The sequence below is a fragment of the Strigops habroptila genome, chromosome 8 (genome assembly GCF_004027225.2).
Source record: "Strigops habroptila isolate Jane chromosome 8, bStrHab1.2.pri, whole genome shotgun sequence".
Taxonomy (NCBI): domain Eukaryota; kingdom Metazoa; phylum Chordata; class Aves; order Psittaciformes; family Psittacidae; genus Strigops; species Strigops habroptila.
Window position 1 is genome coordinate 35,778,928 of NC_044284.2, and position 25,055 is coordinate 35,803,982.

The 25,055-nt window shown below is 57.5% G+C and overlaps 1 protein-coding gene across 3 annotated transcripts; it reads left to right on the forward strand.

Annotated features, from left to right (window-relative positions):
- NMUR1 (neuromedin U receptor 1) lies at positions 1-25,055 on the forward strand. 3 transcript variants are annotated; one of them, XM_030496048.1, is made up of 3 exons: positions 1-192; positions 21,612-22,508; positions 23,749-25,055. In XM_030496048.1, exons 2-3 carry the CDS (start codon positions 21,614-21,616, stop codon positions 24,150-24,152), a joined length of 1,299 nt encoding a protein of 432 aa, XP_030351908.1. In that variant the 5' UTR covers positions 1-192; positions 21,612-21,613; the 3' UTR covers positions 24,153-25,055. The 3 variants fall into 3 exon arrangements, with proteins under 3 accessions (XP_030351908.1, XP_030351907.1, XP_030351906.1); XM_030496047.1 differs by lacking the exon at positions 1-192 and adding an exon at positions 20,128-20,204; XM_030496046.1 differs by lacking the exon at positions 1-192 and adding an exon at positions 20,833-21,152.

The window sequence follows — 25,055 nt, forward strand, 5'->3', positions numbered from 1 at the left end:
CCCCTTCCCCGGGCGGGGGGGACACGGATGGGGCTGTGTCTCTGCGGTGCGACTGAATGCTGCTGCTGGGGCATTTATGGCGGGGGGGTGGTTGTGTCATCTACATCTCGGAGAGGGGAGAGCTGGTGGGACACCCTGCCAGCAGCACCCCTGGAAGAAGAGATTGAAGGGCGGGTGGAAGAAATGGGTCTGGTAAGAGCAGAGCTGTGCATGTAGGTGGAGGGGGGTGCTGGGGAGCGGAGACCGGGCTTACAGGAGGCAGCAGCACCCGGAGGGCGAGGTGGAAGCAGACTTTACAGGCGCAGAGATTTGGGGTGGGTGGGGGAGTATTGCAGCGAGGGGGTATGAGACCCGATCCCCCACTGCAGCAGGGATTGGGGACCGGGGGGGATCGGGGTCTTCCTCCAGCCGCAATCCTAGTCCCCGTCCCCGTCCCCCGGCAGCGGGGCGGGGAGCACGCAGCCCCCCCCCGGTCGGGCCCCGCGGTGGCGGCCCGGGGGAGCGGGAGGCAGCGGCGCAGGGCGGGCAGAAGCCGAGGCCGGCTCCGGCCGCTCCGGCACCGCGGAGGCTCCGGTACCTTTGGGCGGCTCCACACCCGTGCAGCACGGCACCTTCGGTACCCCATGGCGGCTCCGGTACCCCATGGCGGCTCCGCAGCCCAGGCGCCGGGCAGAGGCTAAGGAGGCAGCGGACGCAGTCAGGCAAGCGGGGGGGCGGTCGGGCCGGCGCTCAGCTGCCCTCCGGCACCTCCCGCCCGCGACCCCGCCGAGGGGAACGGGGCACCCCATAGGGGATTCAGCCGGGAGGGTGGTTCCCCCGGGTGGCAGGGGAATGCATGCGACCCTCTTGCCAGGAAGGGGCCGGATCCGGGATTTGCAAAGAACAAAGGACCGGGGGTGGTGGTGGAAAAATACCGGCGTGAGGGGAGGGTTGTTCGGCTGCAAACTGGGCTGGGGGCGGCCGTGCGTCTTGCGAGGTTTGGGGGGGTGCCAGGGCACCCTGCCCACAGCACCCCTCCGTGCTCGGGGGGCTTCTCGAAATTGGGGGCTATGCCGGGGCTTGCAACCATTCCGACGGGGTGGGGGGTGAGTGGACTGTGCCCCCCTCAGCCATCCCGCCGCAGGTTGTGGGGTACAGAGGGGCTACAGATTTGCACATGGGTTAGGGGGTGCAGAGTGTCCAGGGTGCAGCAGAGAGGGGTGAATGTGTATTTGGGCATGCAGGGGCTTTGCAGATCTGTATGGGGTGGATTTAGGGGTGTTAGTGCTTGTAAAGGAAGGTGGGGGTGACAATGGGGAAAAAGGGTGGCTGGGGGGCAGGTGGGGGGTTCGTGGAGCTGGCATTGCCCCTTCTCTGTGCTGGTGGCAGAAATGCCGCCGATGCTTGCCCACACGACCTGCACACTGCTCTGCCAGCCATTTCTCAGCTCTGTACCCCAGTGCCCTCACCGTGAACCTGGAGACGGGGGGACTCTGGAGAGCGGGCTGTGCTGCGCAGGCACCGAGGCTGCAGAGAACCTGCACGACGGCAGCGCTTCCTCTTGTGCAATCTCAGCTGCGTGACCGAGTCTAGCAAAAGGAGATACAGTACTGCTCCGCTAGCCCGAGGTTTGCACAGCCCGGAACAGGACTGACAGCTGCCACCCCCATCCAGAATCCTCTGGATGCGGCTGAGCCGTTTCCCCAGCGGGGCTGGGGTGGGTGGGAGCCTGCAGTGTTAAATGGGTTGCATGCAACACGCTGGGGCTTGCTGCCACACTACAGGTCCCAGCGTGCTCTGCTGCCTGCTCTGCTGCCTGCATGCTGGTGCTGCAGAGGCCTTGCAGGGAGGGTGCAGGAAGCAGCTTTTCCTTTAGCCTGGGCAAGGCAAAGAAGCATGGCACCATGCAAGGATGGGAATAAGGAGGAGAGGCCACGCTTTGGCTTTGGTGTGAGATACAGATTGGCCAGAGCTATTGCAGCCTGAGGGAGAGGTGAGAAGACAGGCTGGACTACATGTCTGGCAGTGTTTGCCACGTGCTTTGTCTCTGTGGCTCCAACCACCGCGTGTCCCCGGGTCCTAGCAAAGGGAAATGGGAGGTCTGGGAACTGCCCTGAGTCAATCCGTGCCACTGCATGCTCCATGTCTGGAGCAGCCTTCTCTTACATCCTCCCTGAGCCACCAGTGCGTGGGTATGGCCAGAGCTGGAGCCATGCTTGTTCTTTGTGTCAGATGGTCCTACAGATGTGGTCCTCTCCCGATGGAGCATCTGCTCTGCTGATGTCTGTGGGCTCTTCCCTCCACTGGCACGATGCCCCGCGGTACATGGGGACACCTCTCTGCGTGCCCCGGCTCCTCTCCCAGCCCCCTGATCTGCACAGTTCACACGTGCCAGCCAGATGCCATCACTGTGCTGCTGTTGCTGCCCCATCTCAGCCCCCCTCTCCCTCTTTTTTACCCCCTCCACCGTAGAAAGGCTGGCGCCGGGCCGGCAGCTGTTTTCTGCCCTCCTGCCATGCTCACTGGGTGGGTGGCATCTGCTTGCCATTGGGTAGGGGGGAGGAGTGGGGCAGGGCGAGGTGGGAGCGGGAGATCAGGGCGAGGGATAAAGCCGGGCCTATTTTTATACTGCAAAGTAATTACCAGAGCTTTCCAATCCTTAATCTGCTGAGAGCACCCCAGTGCGATTGGATCCCTCCCTGAGCCTGGCAACAATTCTCCCATCACACGTCTCCTGCGTCAAAGCCCCGTAAACTCCCACACTTGGGCTCACACTAGGATGCGTGTGCTGTGGAGCTGCCAGCATGTCTGCCTCCACCCCCAGCAGTCCCCAGCCCAGGAACCGGGATGGGGACCCCATTTTGGATCTGGTTTGCAGCTGGGAGGGGGTGTGTCTCACCACCAGCCCCAGTGGCATAGGGTGTAGCCTTAGCCACCTTGCTGAACTGCTGTGAACACCTCTGTCCCTATACCTTGCCTGGAGCTGGAGGGTAGATTTGGGACCCAACCTTGTGAACGCACTAAACATGTGTTTTCCCCTACACCTGCCTCCCAGGGGATTTTGGCTGTGGTTAGTGGCCACCCAGCACTCATCCAGCTTGGCTTCCTACCAGCACAGCCAAGGTCTGCGGTGCCCCTTTCCCAGCCACGTGCAGCGCGGCTCTGACCGGCAGTGCCAAGTCTCGACTGGCACCTTTCCCAGCCTCTCCCCATCCTGTCATCATGCCAGGGGGTTGCTGAAGAACCTGTTTCATAGCTTCTGCCACACAGGAGGAAATGGCAGGTGGTGGTTGTGGCAACACCTTTCATGCCAGGTCTGGAGACTGCTTCGTCTCTGCCTGCCTGCAGCCGGCTCTGGGGTGGAGCACGGGAACTCGTTAGACTGGGGATGGAGGTGAGAGCTTGGGGTGGTTCTCACCTTCCTCCACCCACCCCATCTCTGGTGCCCACCAGCTCCCCAGCACCTCTCCCCAAAACCAGGCTGGGGTGTTCAGCCATGCTTCATGGTGCAAGGGAGGGGCTTTTTGTGCCACAATTCCTCCACTCGGTCCCTGTGGAGTGCCCAACACCCTTGTCAAATATTTGGGAGTATCCCGCAATCCATCTATCCCAGGGCACGGCAGAAGGCACAAAGTAAACTTGGCAGTGTACCAGATGTGGTGCCCCCAAAATGCTGCTGTTCCATGGCATGCGGGGGGTGAGCTGCCTCTGGGGCATCCCTGGGTGACCCCACCAGTGTCCCTTCCCCCTGCCTGGCAGGACCCAGCGGGATGGAAAGCCACCCTGGCTGCAGCCCTGCCCGAGCCAATAGCCATAAAAGGCCCTGAAATGGAGGAGCTGGATGGGGGGGCTGGGCTGTTCCTCAAGCCCAAGCAGGATTGTCCCATCTGCCCACGCAGGCCAGGCTTGCCAGGGTGAGGGAATGGGAGGCTGGATGGGGGATACCGGCCCTGGCAGTCCAGAGCAAGGTCAGGGGGCTGGGCCACACGGAGCTCCCCTCTGTCTCCCCCTGCTTCCTCGGGTGGCACGTTTGGGCTGTGCCCTGAGATGCTGGGGAACTGCATCGCCTCCCACGGGGATCTGGGGAGGGGATAAAGCTGCCTTTTCATTGGATACCTGAGCTGTGGGGCGGCAGGGACCGGGGAGGGCTAGGGGCACACAGTGGGCTCCCTCGCTGTCCCTCTGCTGCCTTTCCCCAGACAATGGCCACCCTTTGTTGGGGTTTTATGTGCCTGGCCCCCTTCCACGGGGCCCAGCTGGTGACATTTTACCACCTCCACATTCACATGGGGATTCAAAGGGCACAGATGCACCGTGAAACCACAAAGCGCAGCCTCCCCCCACTGCCATTCCCCCTCCCCAGCACCTCAGCATCCCCAGGGAGGCAGGGCTGGGATGCAGGGGGGGATGCACCCGCTGGGAACCTCCGTCTGGGGCTGTTTCAAGGGCAACCTGCCAGCTCCTTGGGGCTCCTTCCACCCTCCTGTTCTTCCCTTGCCATCAACCTTCCATCCCTTTGCGACCCTTTTGAGGTCCTTTCCCCCGTCCCTTGCCCAAGCAGGGTTGGTGTGTTGGACATCCACTGATGGGAGATAAGGGAGGCAGAGTGGGCACCATTTCCAGGCTGGTGACGCTTGACCTTTTGGAGCTGGAGCCGTGTGGGTGGTACCCACCCCTGCCCTGCAGGCATCCCGCTGCCAGTGATGCCCAGCAGGCTGGCGGTGCCAGCCCTGGCATTGCCCCATGCTCATGGGTGTAGCTACTCTGTGAGATACACAGTGGCCTCTATTCCTTCAGAAGGGTCCCAGCATGCAGGCGTCCCTTCCCTGCCCCTTCCCTTGCACTCCCAGGCCTCTGGGGGCTTTTCCTCAAGGACCTGGGCGAGCAGCCCATTTCCTCCTAACTGGTCATTGCCTCCTCAGGGACATTGGGAATACAGCCTGTAAACAGGCAGACGGAGAGCATGAGTCACAGTGACCGAGAGGGAAACAAATGCACGAGGGGAATTTGCAGCATGTGTTGGGTCATGGGGATGAATCCAGCCTGTCGCAGCGATGGTGAGTGGCTGGCACGTAGGTGCTTTCCTGTGGAGCCAGCTGTCCCAGGAAAGGGTGGTTATCCCACTGACAGGACTGGTCTAGGCTAGCAGCAAAATGGAAATCCAGCTGTCTTTCCTGCACTGAAAGCATCCCTGATCCTTGCTGCTTTCATCCCAAGAGATGAGTAGTCACTGCGCCAGAGGCAGCTGTGTTTCAGCAAGCCACACCATGCCCATAGAGCTATGTGGATTGCATCCCTGCTGAAAGTCACCCCGCCATGGCTATTTTTGGCTGGCGGCGGGGCCGGAGGAGCTGGCTCTTTCCCAGCCGCTGCAGCGCACCCGTTTGGGATTACGTCCTTGGTGGTGGGTAGCGCTTGGGTGAACAGGCTGCTTTCAGCATCTCCTCTCCCTGCTGCCAAGTACCTGCCAGCTCCCTCACCCGTGTGTAAAGCAAGAGTGCTATCTAGTGGCTAATCCCACTTGGGGACACCAGTGACGCTGGGAATTAACTTCTGCAAAGGCCTCCAGTGACACGGGTCACCTCTGTGAGTGCAGCCTTACCATCCCAGATTGGGAACTGGTAGCCCAAGATGGTGAGAAGTTTATCCGGGGTCCAGAAAAGTTGCTCTTTTCCTTGGCCGCACTTGAAGCTGGAGGGACATCCAGGGCTCAGAGTCATGGGAGAGGGAGCATGTTTGCCAGGGTGAGGGGTGCCCACATGAGGTGGGGGAAGGACGCACCTTACAGGGGATGAAGGGTGCACACCGTTTGCTTGGGGAACAGGAAGCGCCTCACACCAGATGCTTCATCCCGGACACGCTCTCACCCAGGTGCACCCCGAGGAGCCCCTAGCCTAAACCATTTTGTGCTTCTCCTTCAAAAGCCGGTGCCACGGTGTCCCCCATGGTGCATCAACCCCCGTCCCCCTACCCAGCAGGGCAGGGGGGGGCCGCGCCGGGATTAGTGCCCCCCGTCCGGGCAGGGCTGGGGTGCGCCTGAGCGATGCTTTGGGGGTTGGTGGGTGATGAACTACCCCGTTTTACCCCCCAAGCCCCCGTGGGGGCCGTCGGGGCTCTTTCCTCATCGGACCCTCCCCCACGCGGTTGGCCCGCGGCTGACGTCACTAAGTTATGTAGATTTATGCGCGTTAACCCTTTCGCCGCGGGTCTCGGGGGGATGTGGGGGGGTCCGGCCTCCCGCCCTGCCCCGCGGGTTGCCGTGGGAACCGGACCAGGCTTCTGATGTCACCGGGACGGTTGCTACGCGACCGATCCGCTCGCCCGTTCCCGCGTGAGGTCACTGTTGCCATGGCGACAGGCCGGTGCGGCGGGGGGGTCTGGGAGGGATGCGGGGCCTCCCGGGGGGCGGCGGGAGGGCGGCCCCGGGGCCGGAGCCGGGGGGAGCCGCTGCCCCTTTCCCCATGCCCTGGCAGGGATCGGGGCGATGCCTCCACCCCGAGCGGGGGGCTAGGCGGTTGGGGGTGTCCTCCTGCGGGAACAGCAGAAGCTTCGCTTTAAAACAGTGAAATAAAGGAAAATAAAGCTTTTTTTGGCTCTGCCTGAGTTACTATTTTTAGAAATCCTGGCGGAAAAGCTGCCTCTGTCGGGAATAACCTTCCACGGGTAAACGCACTTCCCCTGTGGAAACAGGCAGCGGGGGGGCTGTGCTCCACGCGGAGCGGGGCTGGGGTGGGGGGTCGGCCGGGTCCGGGTGCTGAGGCTGAATGCCAGTTTCTGCTCTGGTCCCAGTCCCCGTGGATTGGACGTGTAAAGCCTTGGGTCTTACATTTCCCCCAGTTTGTATTCCTGCTGGAGGCGATTTATTCCTAAACCCTGACATCTGCTTCGTGGAAGGCAATTGAGCTGCTCCTTCCGAGGCACAAATCCCTGCTTCCCGTCTGCCACCGGCTCTGAGACCCCGGCTCGGCCAGGCAGCACCACAGCCGGGTGGCTTTGCTCTGCTGGGCAGGCATGCCTGCTCGCTGCTTCTTTTCCCTGAGGGCATGTCCTGCCCCTCCATCGTGCCACCCCTGACCCTGCTGCCCGACCCGGCGCCGCCGGCGATCCCGCTGGCCACAAAGCCGCGGAGATTAGCAGCTTCCTCCGGCTGGGGATTTAGCTAAAGCTACTTAAAGCCACCAAGAGTGGGCAGCAGCCAGCTTGGCTGGATAGAGGGACACAGAGAAAGCTGGGATATGCAACCTGAGCCCTCTTAAGGATGCTGAGTGTGAAAGGGGTTCCCCGGGGCTAATAGCTGAGCATGTCTTGGTGAAACCCTGGGTCTGGCCACTGGGTATCCTGCAGTGTCTTACCCCCAACATCCGTGTTATTTCCAAAGCCCTGTAGAGACCTTTGAGCCAAATCTCCATCCTGCACAGGCGAGGCAGAGGGACGGGACAAGGGCAGCCTCCGCTCCCAGGGCGGTGCCAGTCGAGATGTAGGACAAGAGCTGGCAGATGGAGGCGGGCAGACGGAGGAGTGTGAGGCTGCTCCGAGACGCTCTTTGCTGTGACTGGATCTTGGCTCATTGCTGGTTAAACAGCTGCTGAGCTTAGTGGGGCTAGCGGTGCTGCGGGACTGCTGGGGAAGGAAGGAGGTGTGGATGGGATGGGAACAGGGATGGGGAGCTTGAGTGACTCCCCAGTGTGTGGGGCAGCTAGGGAGAGAGCAGGGAAGGGCTGGTCTGCTAAAATCATGGAGATGATGGGGTTGGCTGGAGCTGTGCCTGGGGATGGAGCAGGGGGGAGAGGAGGCTCACAGCCTTTTCTGCGACACATGCCTGTCCTGCCAATGGTGTGGGGAGCACTGTTGGAACACGTTGGAGCCCCTGGACTGCTGTGGAGACCAAAAAGGAAAACTCCTCATCGAGCCTACACAAACTTCACAGCAGGCAAATTATGAGCAGCAGAAAGCCTCCACCCTGCTAAAGCACATGGGACAAGAGGGAGCTGCATTAGAGGGATACCAAGCCCACTCTGGACTCCCCTAAGTCCCCTCTGGAGGCCTGATCCTCTACTAATGCACATTGCCTTATGGGGAAGGTCACAGGGGAAAATCTGGCTGCAGTGGGGGGAGAGGAAGGACCCCATATCCTTCGGGAAAATTCAGCAGATGGGGAGACGGCGGGGAGCTATGGTCAACAGCTCAATGTCCAGTGGAGACCAGTGAAGAGATGCATTCCTCAGGGATTGGTATTGGGTCTGGTGCTGTTCAACATCTTTGCTGGCGACATGGACAGTGGGATCAAGCATCCTCAGCAAGTTTGGTGACAACACCAAGCTGTGTGGTGTGGTCAACAAACCGGAGGGAAGGGATGCCACTCGGGGAACCTTGACAGGCTGGAGAGGTGGTCCCATGTGAACCTCATGAAGTTCAACAAGGCCAAGTGGAAGGTCCTACACTTCAGTTGAGGCAATCCCAAGCAGAAATATAGGCTGGGCAGAAACTGGATTGAGAGCATCCCTGGGGAGAAAGACTTGGGGTGTTGGTTGACTAGAAGCTCAACATGAGCCGGCAGTATGCGCTCGCAGCCCAGAAAGCCAACCATGTGCTGGGCTGCGTCAAAAGGAGTGTGACCAGCAGGTTGAGAGAGGTGCTCTCATGAGAGCCCACCTGAAGTACAGCATTCAACTCTGGGGTCCACAACATAAGAAGGATGTGGAGCTGTTGGAGCGAGCCCAGAGGAGATCAGGAAGATGATCTGAGGGCTGGAACAGCTTTCCTATGAAGACAGGCTGGAGAAGAGAAGGCACTGGGGAGACCTTAGTGCAGCCTTCCAGTACCTAAAGGGGCCAACAAGAAATCTGGAGAGGGACTTTTTACAAGGGCCTGTAGTGACGGGACAAGTGGAAATGGCTTTAAACTGAAAGAGGGTAGATCTGGATTAGATATTAGGAAGAAGTTCTTCATTGTGATGGTGGTGAGACACTGGCACAGGTTGCCCAGCGAAGTTGTGGCTGCCCCATCCCTGGCAGTGTTCAAGGCCAGGTGGGATGGGGCTTTGAGTAACCTGGTCTAGTGGAGGATGTCCCTGCCTGTGGCAGGGGGGATGGAGCTGGATGAGCTTTAAGGTCCCTTCCAACCCAAACCATTCTGTGATTCTATGATATCCCTTGGAAAGAGTTTAGCAGATGGAGGAAGGGGGGCGATCCTGGTCTGCAGCCACCAGCACAGGGCTGTCCTGGAGATGGACGAGAGCCTGGTTGCCTTTCACCCAGGCTATTGGGAGGGGACAGGATGGTCAAAGCCCTCACCTGCCAGACCCCAAGCAGCAAATCCTGGTCCACACTGAGCCCCCCAATGTGTCCTGCCAGTGGCTCGAGGACCAGGCAGGATCTGTCCCTCTGGCCCCTGCTCCCTTGCATTCACGTCCCTTGCCACTTCCTCCCTGCTTTCTGGGGGAGTGGGCTAGGGTTTGTCTGTTGGAGAGGTGGGAGTTTCTGCCCTGCATCAGGAAGGTGTGTGCCAGGCAGGGTGGCTCCGTGCACACCTGAGCCAGGTGGGGCTGGCAGAGAGAGGTGACAGAAGGTGAGAGCAGGGGATGGAGCAGAGAAACAAGGACCAGGTTTTAGATACCTCCGTCTTGTTTTGCACCCAGAGCAAAAGGAGGAGCATCCAAAGCTGGAGGGATGCTGAGAGGAGCTGCTGTCAGGGAGCTGTTGCACAGCCCTTACCCTAAACTCCCTCCACGACTGGGGCACTGCCAAAAAAGCCATCGTCTCTCCCAGGCACAGGGTCACAGCCTTGAGGCTGAGAGGGTCCTGCCACGCCACCCCGGCTGGGGACACTGCTCCAGGTCTGGTGCCATCGTGTGGACAGACGACACTTCCACAAATCCCTCGTCCCCGTCCCTGGGCTCCACAGCCTTCCCCGGTTGCAGGGACCGGGCTTGGCAGCGCTGCTTTCCCAGGCTGTCCTGAACACTGTCTTGAGGGAGTTTGTGTCCCCCTCCCACCACCCCATGTCCACTAAAACTTCCTCCTTCACCCTCAGTTACCAGTATCTCTCCCTCCCTCCCCACCCCATTAGCCCCACTGTTGTACCCCATCTGCTCTGGCCACCCCCAAACTGTGACTGTGTTAAGAAGTCAAGCTCCAAGTCCCCTGGGCACGGGAAAGAGGGCAATAAATGGAACAAGTGGCCAGACATGGAAGGATGTGATGGGGCTGGGAGGATCTGCTCTGCACCCTCAGCCCTGAAAGAGGCTCTTCCCTGCATGCAAACTATCCCTTCCCCCGCTTTTTACACCCCTTATCCCCCCATTTCATGTTCCTTCTTCCCTATTTTCCAGCAAACCCCACACACCTTTCCATGGACAAGCCCAAACCTGCTCCAGGCCCCCCTTTCCCCAGCGGGTCAGGGTGCCAGCATGTCCCCAGGATGCCCCACCGCCGGCTACACCCCTGCCTATCCATGTGAGCATCGCTACCCCGGTCCTAGGGAGCTGCAGCGGGCGGCCACAGCCCGCCTCCCCCAGCCCAGTCCGCAGTGCAACGGGGGTGCAGGCAAGTGCCTGCCCTGCCGGGAGCCTCACGCCATCGTGGCCAGCCGGTGGCCGGTGGTAGCCCGTGGTTGTGGGACACGCCGAGCTCCCACGTGTTTCCACCAGAGGGAGCCAAACGGCCACGAATCGTGGTCACCGCCGCTCGTCGTTGCGCCGTCGGGGCACCGGGCCACGCCGCAGCCCTTGGAGACCAAACCGGGACTGTCATCCCTCCATGTGGCTTGCAAAGCCAACCTAGAGGAAACCCCCTTCCAGCTGCCGCACACCCCGGGGGGAAAACCCATACGTCAGTCCCTCTGTGGGCTGGCCGAGGCCCTCACAGCCCCTGGGCTGGGCGGCTGTACCCTGCTGCAAGTGCTTTTCTCCAGCCCAGCTGCTTGTGAATTTGGGGGCGGTTGTGTTTGGAAACAGCAACTGCAGCAGCAAAGAGGATGTTCCCCACACGTTGGGGCAGACCCATGTCCAAACCCAGAGCAGGGATAAAGAAACTCTGCTCATATCACTTTTGAATGGATGTAATTAATCTAAATTAATGCAAATGTAAAGTACCAGAAAGGGAGGGTTTGAAACGAAGCTCCTGGTGCTCTTGGAACAGCAATTCATGGCGTCACACCAGAAGCTCTTTCCCATTCACACCTCACCATTCCCCGGGTTTGAGTAGCGTCAGACACATTACTGGTGGGAAACAGGAGCGGGATGGAAATAATCTGCCAGATGGGGATGGGAAGTGTGTGGAGGGAGAATTGGAGAAGAAATATTGCAGGCAATGCTGCATGGTGCCAGAGAAAAATCTCTCCCGTTTGCCCAGCATTTGCTCGTTTATTTAAAGCCCATCATTAGTGGCAGCCATGTGGGATGGAATTCACACCGGTACTGGATGAATCAGCTGCCATGTTATGGCCATGTGTCTAATCCACCAAAGTCCTCTCCAAATTCCCATTTTCTGCTGAAAACTGGTGCTTTCAGCAGCAGCCAGGAGGCCTGGGAATCCCAGCCCCTCACCTGCATGAGGGAGATTCTGGGCACATCAGAGGCTGTGGCTGAGGGCAGGGGGCTACCACAGTGTTGGCAAGAAGGAGAGGCTGTTGGCCAGGGCAAATCATGGATAAACGGGATCCAGGCCAAATCCAGGCAGGCAGCACCAGGCTGCCAATCGGCACTGCTGCCAGAACAGCCTGGTGTGGCTGGGGAGAGGAAATCTCAGCCAGATCTGGCATTTAATCCTTTCTTCCCAGTGGAGCAGCTGGAAACACCTGGCTCCTGTGGACTTTGGAGCATGGGAAGCAACCAGAGGCCAAGACTTCTGGGAGGCCACCAAGCCTGGCTGGGAAGCCCCATTCAAGAGCTGCAGGGCCAGCGGGAGGGAAACTGTTTCATGGGCTAAGTTTGTGCTCCAGACACATTCCACCAGTCCCAGAGGTGCTGGAAGCAGGGTGCGTATGCCCCAAGTCTTGTGGTGGGCCAGATGGGATAGGAAAATATGCCTGCCTGTCTGGGAAACACCTCATGGGGGGAAAGGAGGAGAGCACAGGAATTTCCTTAGAACTGCAGTGACAAGTGGGGGCACAGAGGGAAACTGATGCATGGGAATGTGGACCAGTAGGATGGAGTGGGACAGGGCAGCTGAAATGTGTGGATGCACAACTGTCCCCAACCCTCCACTCTAGAGCTGCTGGTGAGGGTGGCATTAGGTTAGTGGCTGGTGAACAGAGGGTTAACTTAGCCCATCCATTCACCCAGGTGCTGCCCAGCCCGGCCCAGCTGCAGGTGTTTCCAAGGGCTATAAAGGAGCTGAGCAGGGGACTGGATCCATGGTTGGGCTGGGGAGAGGCTGTAGGAAGGGTTAGTAGGGTGGGAAGTGGTGCTGCTGTCTCCAGACTTGGCAAGGGTGGGGGGGGTACTGGGGCTGTGCTGGAGTCTGGGTGGAAGTGGGGGTGCACTCAATTACCCCAGAGCCTGTTGCCTAGTTTGGGAGCGTACTGGACAGCACTGGGAGTTTTGCTGTAGTGAGGCTGTGCCAGCCTGATGACTTTTACTCACTGTCTGCTCTCCACTGTCCTGCTGTAAAGGAGAACTGGATGGGCTAGATCTGCTGTTATTGTGAGATGTAGGTTTGGGGTTATCCTCAGTGCTTGCAGGTGAGATGTTTAATTATTCATTCTGGTTTCTGAGTGTGGAAATCAGGCTGAGAGTCTCTCATCTCTATCCACTTAGAAGGAATTATCATCCCTAATCTTTTTCTATCCCCTGGGTGTCCCCAAGGTCTCTACTAATAGCAGGGTGACTTTGGTGCCTTGCTGTGGTCCCCCAGGGTGGGTGTCATCTGGATGTGTCACCCTGCATGTGTCCACTTAATCTGTTAGTTCCAGTGTCCCTACCTCTGGCTTCACTCCATCACTGTACATGTCACAGCACAATTAAGCTGCTGTGACTTGTCCCTGTGGCTTCTTGTTCAGCCCATCCTGTGCCATGCTGGGTAGATGGGTTTGCCAGCATCCCAGTGTGTTTTATGGTGATGGTGGACACAGGTTGGATCTTCGCCCTGTGCCCTGTCCAGTATGAATGCAGTGAAAGAGGAGGAGGTGGGTGGTGGGGTTGTGGCTCTGGGCTGAGGAGGTGCGTTCAGCATTGATGGGTTTGGTGGGGTGGGCAAGCCATGGAAAGAAGCATTAGCCAACGACATTTCATCTCAAGAGGTTGATCAGCTGGCCTGAAAGGTAGTGAGCTGTCACTCTAGTGGGCTGTTGACAGGGGCAACTCCTACCTGCCCACCTTGGTGACTGCTGCTCACTGCTGGAGGAGGCGAGGTGGTGCCAACAACTCTGAGAAGTGCAGGTGAGCCCTCTGCAAAGCCCAGGCCATGGCATTTTTGCTTCTTGCCCATCCTGGTGTGAAAAATTTCATCCATCCCAGAGCAGAAATCAGATTGCCTGGATGCTTCAGTCTGCCCAGTGTCTGCAACGATCCCTTCTCCCTCAACCAAAGGGACAGGCAGGCAGGCTATGCAAGGAGCTGGGAGCTCACCCCAGAACTCTCCTCTTATCCAGGTCCAATTTGCTGACAGCAAAACACTACAAGCTTCTCAAGAGACTGGGTCTGCTGTTCTCCCTGGTGCAGCCCGAGCATCCCCTGCTCTGTAGCACAGCAGCACTGCTGGCAGCTGTCTCGCAAAATTCTGCCTGTGCTCAGAGATGAACCCTGCCAGCTCCAGCAATTCACTAGATCTCCTCAGCAGGCAGAGGTATTTCAGGCTGTTTGCTCACGTTTGGTTTGGTTGGGGTTGTTTTTTTTTTCCTCCTGGGGCTCAGGACACTTTCATTCATGCTAAGTTGCTGCATTGGCATCCTTGAGAGCTCATGGTGTGCTTTGAGTGTCTCTAGCTAAAGCACAAACCTTCTGCTGGAAAAAAAAAAACCAAAACACACCAACAAAAAAAAGGAAAGTGTGTGCATGGCTATCACTCTTTTTATTTTTTTTAATTTTTTTTTTTTTTTTTCATTTGAATTAATCTTTTGGATGAACAACAAGCCTGGAAAAGTCCAACCCTGAAGTTTATCAGTGCCTGTAAAGTGAGGCTTAGAGTAAAAAGCCATCCCAGGACCTTGCAGCAGAGCATGGTGGCACTTGTATAGAGAAGATGCAGGGAGAACATCTTGTCCCATGCCTGGCAGCTGGGCTCTGTGGCTGTGTGAGGAGGGCTTTGAATGTGCCATGAGGGTCAGGTGAGTCTGTCTGGAGGATTGGCTGCACCCTTGGCTAACAGCTGGGTAGGGAGGTGCTGGGCACGAGGGTCCATACTTGGTTGATTGAAATGCTGTGTCTGGTGTGGCTGATGGGTGGCCATCAGGTCAGTGTGATCCTCTCCAAAGCCTTCTCTCCGCTCTCACCTGCCCCATGCAACTTTTCCCGTGCCCTGAGAGAGGATGCTGCAGATGTGGGGAGGGCTCCCTGCTCTTGTCCCTGAAGCAGCCACCCTCTTATCCCCAGCCCTTTTTTCTCCCAGTGAAAAAAGTGAAGGTACCAGCAACCAGCGTAAGATACTTCCACTCTCCCCAGTCACCAATCATGCTGCAAAAGCATGAAGCAATAAGGAAAATTGTGGTGCTGCTAATGTGATGATTAAATTCGTGTCTGGTGGTGATGGCATGAAGAATGAAGCAGACCCTGTCTCTGCTGCCCCTATGGCCTTGTTCCTCAACCCTGCCCTGTGCTGGACGTGGGAGATGCTCATTTACAAATGACTTCAGGGCAAGCACTGCAGACCCTGTCATGAGTTTCCCTCTTTCTAGCCTACATCTCAATTTGCTACCATATTTGTGTTTCATTGGGATGTTGTAGCTGGTTGGGTTTTTTTACGGCTGGAAAATCTGATCTTGACTCAGAATGAGTCACTATGTGGCAAATGGGATCCCACCACAGAGATGTTATTTCCTTGCCTGGTGTTCTTTGTAGACAAGGTTTTGTAGAACTTAAGCAGCAGTTTTTCCTTCCAGCTGAAATCCTCTTTCCAGTCCCATTTAGAGGCTTATGAATTGGGTTCTGAGAGCAGTGTGTAGGCAAGGAATGAATATCTACCATGGGCTGGGTGGGGGAGGTGACAAATGTTCTGGTAACCAATCCTCAGAGCCCTAGGGAGCACCTTAAATCAACCTGTGAATGCAAAGTGTCTCTGAACCAAGGGTGTGGGAGATAGACTGTCCCTGTGCTGTGCCATGTATTTCTTGATAGCTCACAAAGGAGGAGGCTTAGAAAGGAAGAAATAGAGCCGATAAAGTGACTTCTTGATGCTTGGGAAGATACCTTGGGTCCATGTTACATTTAAATATGTTTCAGAGAAGATCTTGCTGTGGCTGAGGTAATCCCAAGCTCATTATGAGTGGCTGGGATATTTTCAGCTGGCGAAGTGCTCCTTTGGGTGTCCCCTGGCTTGGCTGTGTTGCTGAGCAAAGGCAGAGATGATTTGGCCAGGTGCTAAGCCCCTGCTACCCATCTTGTGCTGTAGCCTTTGCCATGGAGCAGATTTCAGCCAGAACAAGGTATTTCCATCACAGCTTGTATGCTGCCCCTTGGGCCCACAGAGCACTTCACTACAGCCCTGGGACCTGCTGTGGGCTGCCTCTCATCTTCTCCAAGCTGGGATTTTTCCAGGCATAGGAAGATGTGGTGGTAGCTGTGTCCTGAGTGTGGGGCTGGGGGCTGCAAGACACAAACATGCACAGAGCTGCATCTCTCCTGTCCAGGTGCAAAATGCCATCTCTATCGCTGGTGGCAGTATCTGCCCTGCTGGCCCTGCACGGAGCCACAGAGCAGTGTCAGACAGGAGGTGGTGAGGGGGAGTCAGGAAAACGGTGTGTTACTAGCAAAGCCCTGGCTGACAGACACATCTGCAGCTCTGCTGCAGCATCAGCAGCATCTTCTGTGTCTGATGCTTTTTTGATCTTGAGTGATTCATCCTGGCCTTGGTAGAAACACATGGTGTCCAGCCTTGTGCTGGATGGGGAATGCAGTGTTGGGGCTGTGTGGCTTCTCATTGGGATGCCCTGACTGCAGCCAGCCCTCATCTTCCTCCATCACTGTGGGGGGGACACAGCCAAGGCAGCACCCCTGGACAAAGTGGCCTGATGGGAACCCGCAAAAGCCCAGTGCTCCTGCCAGGTGAAAAAGCGTTTCAAGTCTGTGCTAACCCTGATCAGCAAAATTATGGTTGCCATGGAGCCTGAGTGCCTGCCTTCCCCAGCCCCCCAGCAGACCTGGGGGACACATGCTGTGGAGCAGAGGTCGATTTTGCTGTTCCCTAGAAAGCTGATTGCTTTTATCCCAACAAATGTTGAAATGTGGTGGTGTGGGTTTTGGTTTTGTTTCCCCCCCCCCCCCCCCCCCCCCCTTCTTTCTTCTTTTAGCCCAGTTTGAGGTGGAGGAGAAATGTCTCTTCCCAGCAATTTCTCAGATGAGCTGTGAGGCTTTAAGTGCAGCAGTTGCTGCAGGGAGAAACCCTGGGCTGTGAGCAGGGTACCCAAGGTACTAGCCCTGCATCCCATAAAGATGCAGTTAGCTATCCCAGGCGAGCAAGAGATCCTTGCCGGCTCCTTTGCTAGGTACCTGCACCATGGAAAGGGTGCTGGCAAGTTATGACCAGCTCAGAAAAGGGGACTTGGAGATCTGGAAAGAGCTGACACTATTGGGAGAGGTTAAGATGTCACCTGCTTGGGCTGTGCGAGAGGGGATAACAGTGCTGACATGAGATTTTTGGGAATGAGTACAGCTTTTACACAGTGCAAAGGCCTTTCTGGAGTTAGTGACTGGAAAAGCACAATGTAGTGATGGCCAAAAAGAATTACTAGAGGAGGGTGTCACCCACCAGACAAGGATGTGTGGGTAGGTTCTGCTGCGTAGATGACAACAGCACTGCTTTGGAAAGGCCTCCTCACTATGTTACTGCAAAATGACCCAAGGTCATTTTGCAGTAACAAGGTCCAAGTGGCCCTTCCTGGCCTTGGGGACTGAAATGAGCATCCTGCTGCTCTGAGATGCATTTCTGGACTTGTCACCTCCAGGTGACTGAAGAGGGACACCTTTGAGAAGGAGAGAAGCCACTTCCCAGGCTAAACCTGCCTGGGAAGTTTTGCCGCAGCAATATCCCGTGAGGGGGCTGCTCATGTTTGCTTCAGTGTTAGTGAGGGGTGCACCCTGGGGTCTCTTTGCTGCAGAATGTTATGGAGAGGACAAGTGACTGTCCATGCCTCAGTTTCCCTCTCAGATGCAGTATCACTCTGTGGCTTGGCAGAGTTTTGTGCTCAGGGCCAGAGGGTGTTAATTAAAACTGCAAAGCAGGGGAAGAAATGAGGGGTTAGAGCACAGACAGCTCTGTAAAAGGCTGTGCTGGTCTGCCCTGCAATTACTGTGAGTAATGTGCCCTTGAAAAGAGCTGGGAGTGGATGCAGTTGGCTATTAGGGCTGCAGCTCTCAAGCTTCAAAGCCTCTGTCTTTTCTTTTGGCCTCTTCATTCTCCTGGAAATGCTGCAGAGCCAGCCTTGCTCAGCAGCTGTGTTCCAGCCTTAACCCACATGTGGAGGGACCCACATGGCAGGGACCTCTGCACTGACTGGCTTGCTGGGAGGAGTGGCTGCACAGCAGTGAGTTGAAGACTGGAGACATCCTTCAGGCTGGAGTTGTGTAGGGAATCTTGTGTGTGCCACTGGCTTGCCTACTTGCTGCTGAAGTTTCCAGCCCAGAGAGTCCTGCTGCCTCCCTGGGCAGAGTTAATGTAATAAAGTACCTGGTAAGAGGAATAGGCTGAAGGATCATGCTCCCATGTGCAGTTCACCCTCTTTAAGCAGTGGAGGAGCAGCAGTGGAAGAAGGGTTACCACCTCCTGGTTGTTTGGTTTATTAGAAAATTGAAAACCAGATAGTGCTGAAGCACTATCAGGCCTGCAGGGACCTGGGGGAAGGGGGTGTAGCAAGCAATAGATGCTAAGGGAAAGATGTAATGTGCAGTCCCTGAGAGCTACCAACTCTTCCCAAAGAGTTATGACAGCAGGTACTGTGGTAACAGTGATTGAGGCGCAAGTTACGTGGGATACTCCACCAGGTGAAGGAAAAGGGGAGGCAAAGGGAGAAGGACTTGCGGTCCAGTGGTTCTGGTGTCCCAGCAGAGCGGAGGCTGGGAAAGCTAGACCTTGGGCAAGCAGGACAGAGATGTCTCTGGCCACCTGACAGCCAGGATCTGGCAACTTGGGAGGATGGATGGACCCATGGTTCAGCTCTGAGAGAACCAAGCTCTGTCTGGTCCTTGCTCCTTGCAGACCAGGGTGGCCAGAAAGCAAGGGGAGGCAGATGAGAGATGGAAAAGAAAAGATGAAGACTGAGAGATTTCAAGGGATGCTTAATCACCTGATGCAGTCTCTCAAGCGGGCTTTTGCTCAGGCTCCTGGTGCCTCACTAGTACAGCACAACCTGCCTCTGCACTAGCGTGGATTTGTCCTCTGCTTTGGGCATGCCCCGGGGAAAAAGCAACCTGTGCACAATCTGGAGGCAGGGACAGAAATCCATGCCCATCAGCTACTGTTCCTGGCTCTGCAACCCAGGGGCTGTGGCCTGCAATGTGCCAGCTCCCTGGCATTGTTGCCCACCCTGGCATCTGCTGAGCCAGCCCTGCTGAGCCCCTGCCAGCATCGCCCACCTGCTGTCCCCATGTCCTGTCCCTGCAGTCGCCAGCACCGTGCCATAACCCCCTTCATTTTAGTGTGTGTCCGTCCCCAGAGCAGATGAGGTTTCGTTACATTTGTCACTCCCATAGCAGCAGGCAGCACCTCTTCTCCCTCCCAGTTTCAAATTTCCAGCTTGCTGGTTTCAAGCAGGGTGTGCAGAGGCCAGGCCAGCCAGTTTCAAGGCTTTTAGGATCCCTGTGTCTTATCAAAATGGGTAGGAAAAATGTCTCCAAGGCTTTGGGGGATCAGTTCCCACTGTGTGCATCACCCCCTTGGGCTGGTCCAAGGCACACTATCTCCCCACCTGTAAGTAGCCCCAGGTGTCATCCCTTGTTGCTCTCCTTTGGCCTTATTTCATAAGCCAGTGGGTAAATGGGGTGCTGCATGGGATTCCAGCATGCAACTGGAGCCCTGGAACCCGAGGATGCTGTGGACCAGTATGTGCTGTTGACATAGGTGACTCCTAAGCAGGGGCTGTGCTGGGTGCCCTCCCCCAGTGCCAGGCTGTGCCCAGTGGCCCTGGGGACATTTGTACCCGGACATGTGCTGACAACTGTCTCTGCTTGCAAGCAGGCTCTATTTGCTTCCCTCTGCAACAGCAGTGAGGCAGGGATACTCCAGCAGGCACCTGGAGTACCCATGGAAGTTTCCTGAGAAGGAGAGCACCAGTGGGAACTTGGTGCCTCAGTTTCCCCGTTGGGCTGTGGAAGGGAGAGAAGTGGCTGAGCAGTGCTGCTCATATCTGCTGTTTGCCCTGGCATCAGGAGGGGGATCTGGGTGTGCAGGACCTCAGGGTCTGCCGGAGGCCACCAGATCCTGGCACCTCCTGACAGTACAGTGCTGGGCTTAGTGGTGCAGTGAGTTCTGCTGGGGCTCAGGCTGGGTGAGAGCGGGGAGCACAGGGCTCTTTCTCCAAGATCCTTGTCCCACTTGCTCAAATGCAGCCCCAACGGAGGCTCTTCCAGCTCCATCCTGCCCGGCTCAACCAAACGCCTCCGAGGACGGCGCTGGGACAGCCCGAACGGAGGAGGGTCCTCGGGATGCCAGAGCCTTTCAAGATGTCATCCTCGGGGTAGCACCGGGTCCCCATGGGCCCTGCCACCCTCTGAGGGGATGAAGGGACCTCTGCGTGTGCTTGTGCCGGGTGCTGCCCGTGCCGCCGCTCGGAGAGATGCGCAGCTGCCTCCCTAGTTTCACCCCCTTACCCTGACCCCCACCCGCCGCTCCTCCCCATCTCCGGGGTGCCAGGGCGGGCTGCAGAGCCCGGTCGTGGCGGAGCCGGGGAGCCCCCGCCCCGCAGCCGCCAGCCCGTCTGCTCGGCAGGCGGGGCGGAGCGGGGGGGCCCGCGGGGTGCGGGCTCGGGGGAGCGCCGTCGGCTCCAGGCTGGGCTCGGACCGGTAAAGTGCGTGTTGGGGGAGAGAGGAGCTGCGGGTGGAGCGGGGACACGCAGCCCTGCCGCGCGTCGTGGGGCGCGTGAGTTTGTGCATGCATATATGTGTGTATGTGTGTGCATGGATTTGTGTGTGCATGGATTTATGTGCATGTGTGTGTGCACGCATGTGAATGCACATGCGTGTATGGATCTGCATGCGGCTACAGAGCGGGAGTACTGCCTTGTGACCAAGGGGTATAAGCAGGATGGGGTGCCAGCACAGAGGATGGGCAGGAGCGCAGACAGACAGACAGACAGTGGGCACAGGGAGGGAGCAGACCCCGGTGCAGAGCGAGGGGTGACAATGTGAGTGGAGCAACTTCCTTCCACCAAAGTGTGACGGAAGCCAGCTGAAGCCACCTGCTCCACAGTGGAGTGATTCAGGTGACCCAGGGGTTGCACATCTGCATCTCCCCTGGATGAGTCCAGACAACTGGGCACTGTGCGGGCCACAATTCCTGGCAGTGTCAGGACGGCAGTGGGGCTGATCCATGCTTTACTCACCATGGAGGCCACACAAATGGCAAATCCCTGTGTTGCAAAGGCTGCTGATGGGACTTGAGATGGCTGCACCGCCCTCTCCCGGGACTCTCTTAGAGTCAATAGAGTTTATTACATTAACGTTATTTCCTCCCTCTTTCTGAAGAGCATCTTCTCGGCAGTGCTGCTTTGCAAGCGAGGAGTCAGCCCCCGGCAGGGGTAGGGTCTCAGCACCAGGTTTTGCTTGCCCAGTGGTGGGAGAGGAAGCCCCCAGCACCCCCGTGGCTCCCCTGCCAGCTTCTCTGCTGACAGAGGAGAGGTAGAAGGTGGATAAGGGCAGTCAGCTTCTCTGAGCTGAGCTCTGAGGGGAGAGCAGCGGCAGGATTTCATTAGCCTGCCTCTTAAGGCAGTGAAGTCTTCATCCCCTCCCACGCTCCCTCCCCAGCCCAACCTCATCCGGCGCAGGGGTGGTGGGACCTGAGCCTTCGTCTAGAGCTTCCCAACAAGCCGTAAGTCCTTCTTGGGTTGGAAAATCAGTTTTTCCCTCTTGCAGTTTTATGGTTGCACTGTCAGCCACTTTGCGCAGCTGGTAGAGTTGGAGCTGGGATTGATTTTTAGGGTTGGCTTTGGGGCAGTATCCTGCTTTGCTTCAGGAGAAGGGAGAGAGGATAGCCCTGCTGATGTCCCCCCAACAACCGGGCAAAGGGGCCAAGGCAGGCTGGGGAGCTGTTAGTGTTACTTGTGGATGGGAAATGAGACAAAGAGTGCTTGGGAACCCTGGAGGAAGGCTGGGGAGAGATTCTGGGTTGTTTCCCAAAGGAAAGGCTGTGGTTGGGGCAGGGTGGGAGTGAAGCTGCAGAGCCGTGGTGATCAGCAGCATCCTGACACCAATGGGGAGAGTGGTAGAGGGAGCGGGGTCAGCAGAGGGGTTGGGAAAGTGTTCCGCATACCTCCCTGTCTCTCCGCAGCCATGAATCCCTACATCAACTGCTCTGGCCCTGAGTTTTCCCTGCCCCAGCAAGACTTTCCCGTGGAGCCTGTCAGCCCTGACCTCTGCAACAGGACTCACCCAGAAACCTTGTTTGACCCCAAGGATGCCAACCTGACAGAGGAGCAGCTGCGGGACAAGTACCTGGGACCTCGACGGTCCAGCTTCTTTGTCCCAGTGTGTGTCATCTACCTGTTGATCTTCATGGTGGGGGCTCTGGGCAACACACTCACCTGCATTGTCATCCTCCGGCACCGGTTCATGAGAACGCCCACCAACTACTACCTCTTCAGCCTGGCCGTGTCTGACCTGCTGGTGCTGCTGCTGGGGATGCCGCTGGAGCTGTATGACATGTGGAGCAACTACCCCTTCCTGCTCGGTGCCAGCGGCTGCTATTTCAAGACACTGCTCTTTGAGGCTGTCTGCTTTGCCTCCATCCTCAACGTCACAGCCCTCAGTGTTGAGCGCTACATCGCTGTGGTGCACCCGCTCAAGGCCAAGTATGTGGTGACCAGGAACCACGCCAAGAGGGTCATTGTCACCATCTGGGTCTTGTCAGTCATTTGCTCCATCCCCAACACCAGCCTCCATGGGCTGCAGCCTCTCTATGTGCCAGGACGGGGGCGAGTGCCTGATTCGGAGATCTGCACCCTGGTGAAGCCGCGCTTGACCTACAACCTCATCATCCAGATTACCACCATTGTCTTCTTCTTCCTGCCCATGGGGACCATCAGCATCCTCTACCTACTTATTGGCCTGCAGCTTAAAAAAGAAAAGATGCTGGAGGCCTTGGGAGCCAAGTCTGGTGGCAGCCATGACTGCCACAACACCCAGGGACAGAAGAAAGTCAAGAGGAGGCAGGTCACGAAGATGCTGTGTGAGTCTGACACTGGGGAATCCAGTTCTGGGGATGCGAAGAGCCAGGGGGTATCTCCCAAAGCTGTGTTGGGAGGATGCTGAGGGGAGACTGAGGCATGGCCAGTCCAGAGCACTGAGGCTGGGTCATCCCAGAGGAAGGCTGCCAGGCTCACTTGTGGGGTGTTGGGGCAAAGGCAGATCTGGTGGCTCCAGTCCAGTGGTGAGGATTGCTCATGCTAGCTACCTCCCAGCCACAAGACCTCCCTTCCTTAAGGACAGTGCTGAGTGAGAAAGGAGGTGGGTTGGGATGGGGGAACCTGCTCCCTGTCCCCCAGCCCAGACCTTGCATGCTGGTGGTGGTGGTGGCATTTCCCAGAGAGGCAGCATTCCTACCTAGCCCTGCAGCAATATCCCAGGGCAATGATGCGCTGACCCACGGCTGGACTGGAGCATCCCTCCATCCCACTGTTCTGCACTCTTGCTCCCCTCCCCAGCACCATCTCTGCACCCTCTGGCCCCCTTCCCCACAGTGGGAGCTGGCTGCTCGTGGGTAGCTGTCTCTCCCTGGCACGCTGACCTCTGCATGCTCCCAGCCCCATGATGCCACAGCTATGGCAGGTTGCCCAGCCAAGTCCATTGCAGGGGCCAGGGCTGCTTCTCTGCTGTATCTCAGACAAGTGGTGACTCCGCTTCCCCCAGCACCAGGGCTGGGAAGGGAACAAAGGAAGACCTGTCCCCACATCACATGGAGGTGCTGCGTCGCATGGGTACCAGAGACCACCCTACATCACTCCATTTCCTCTCCATTGGCAGAGCTGGGTTATTAAAACAAACCAAAACCAGAGCACAAGGGAAAGGCACAAATAGCTCCTGCTCCTTGGACTTTGCCAGTGAAGGTGGCAGGGTTCCTGGAGACTGGATGCCCACAGGGGCATCCCCGAGCTGTGCTGCATGCCCCCAGGACTGGCAGGGCCAGCCACCTGCAATAGGGAGCGGAGACCCATGGCGCAGCAGTGCCTGGAGCAGCCCTGGCAGGAGATGGAGGGAGGGAGATCTTGTCCAGAACTCTAGCTCCTCCATGGCTAGTCAAAAAGACACTGAGGGAGCCCTTCCCCTTTTCCCCTTCCTCTCTCCTGTGCTTTTTTGGGTGTTCTTTGCTATGGCCAAAGCTGAAACGGGGCAGTGCCTGCCAGGGACTGGAAGTCCCTGGGGGAGGAACCCTGTTCTCCCAATAACACTGTCTCCTTGGCTCCCCACAGTTGTGCTCGTGGTGGTGTTTGGGATCTGCTGGGCCCCCTTCCACACTGACCGCCTTGTCTGGAGCTTCGTCTCCACCTGGACCACCCATATGCTCCATATGTTCCAGTACGTCCACATCATCTCGGGTGTCTTCTTCTACCTGAGCTCAGCTGCCAACCCCATTCTCTACAACCTGATGTCCACCCGCTTCCGGGAGATGTTCAAGGAGGTGATGTGCCACCCCGGCCACCACGTGCTGTGGTCACGGAAATACTCTCCCAGCATCACCCACGCCACCACCCGCAGCACCGAATGCGAGCCCATGCCCAGCACCAATGGGCTGCCCCTCTCCGATGCTGAGGAGTATGAGCTAGAGAAGGTAGAGAGGGGCCAGGACACCACCCATGCAACATCCCTCTGCTGAAGAGTGTGAGGATGCAGGGGAGCTATGACCACCTTTCCTCCCCACCAGCATCCATCTGACCATGGCACCCATCTGGTGATGGGGAGCAGGGCAGGAGCCATGCAGGAGTCCCCACCTCTCTGTGCAATCCTGGCATCCTGGCATAGCAGTGGTGGCCATGCTGTGCCCTGGATGTGTTGCGCCTGCTGCACTCAGCACTGGGCTGGCCAAAGCGAGGGCATCACTTGTGTGGGAATGACTGGCTTCTACAGCAGGGATATGCCAGCAAACCTCCAAAACATCCCATCCCTCCCAGCCCAGTGAGGTGAACCCACGGGTGCAGGTGTTGGGGGTGTTAGGCACCCCAGGCTATTTTGAGACACCACGCTGGGATAGGACCCCAAGAGGCACTCATGCTCAGGCTGACACCCATGGAGGTGGGAGAGGTTTGCATGGGATGGAGTGGGTTAAAAATGGTCTATGGGTGCCTTCTCCCTGGAGACCTCCCCAGGCCCCTCTGGCACTGATGTGCCCCTGATTTTCTTGCACTTCAGTGGTGCCAACCGGTGTGTGGCTGCAGGGTGCCAGTACAGGTCCTTGCTCCCAGCCTTCCTCCCACCTGTCATCTGCAGCCCCTGAGGCCAAGAGAAGCATCACAGCTGCTCCCTCCAGAATTGGAGCCTGTGGGGGGGAAAACACAGGACAAGAGGAGCCCCAGGCTGTCTGTAGTGCTGAGGCACAGCTCAATGCCTGTATCCCTGCCCCATGAATACACACTGCTCTCTCCTCTCTGACCTGCATCTGGTGGGTGCCCCTCTCTCTCAGCCCGCCGTGGCCCCCTGCACCCTTGGGGAATGCAGAGAGCCCTCCTCCATCCCTGCCCTGCATGGGCCTTATTGAGAATTAAAAAAGGCGTTGGCCTGA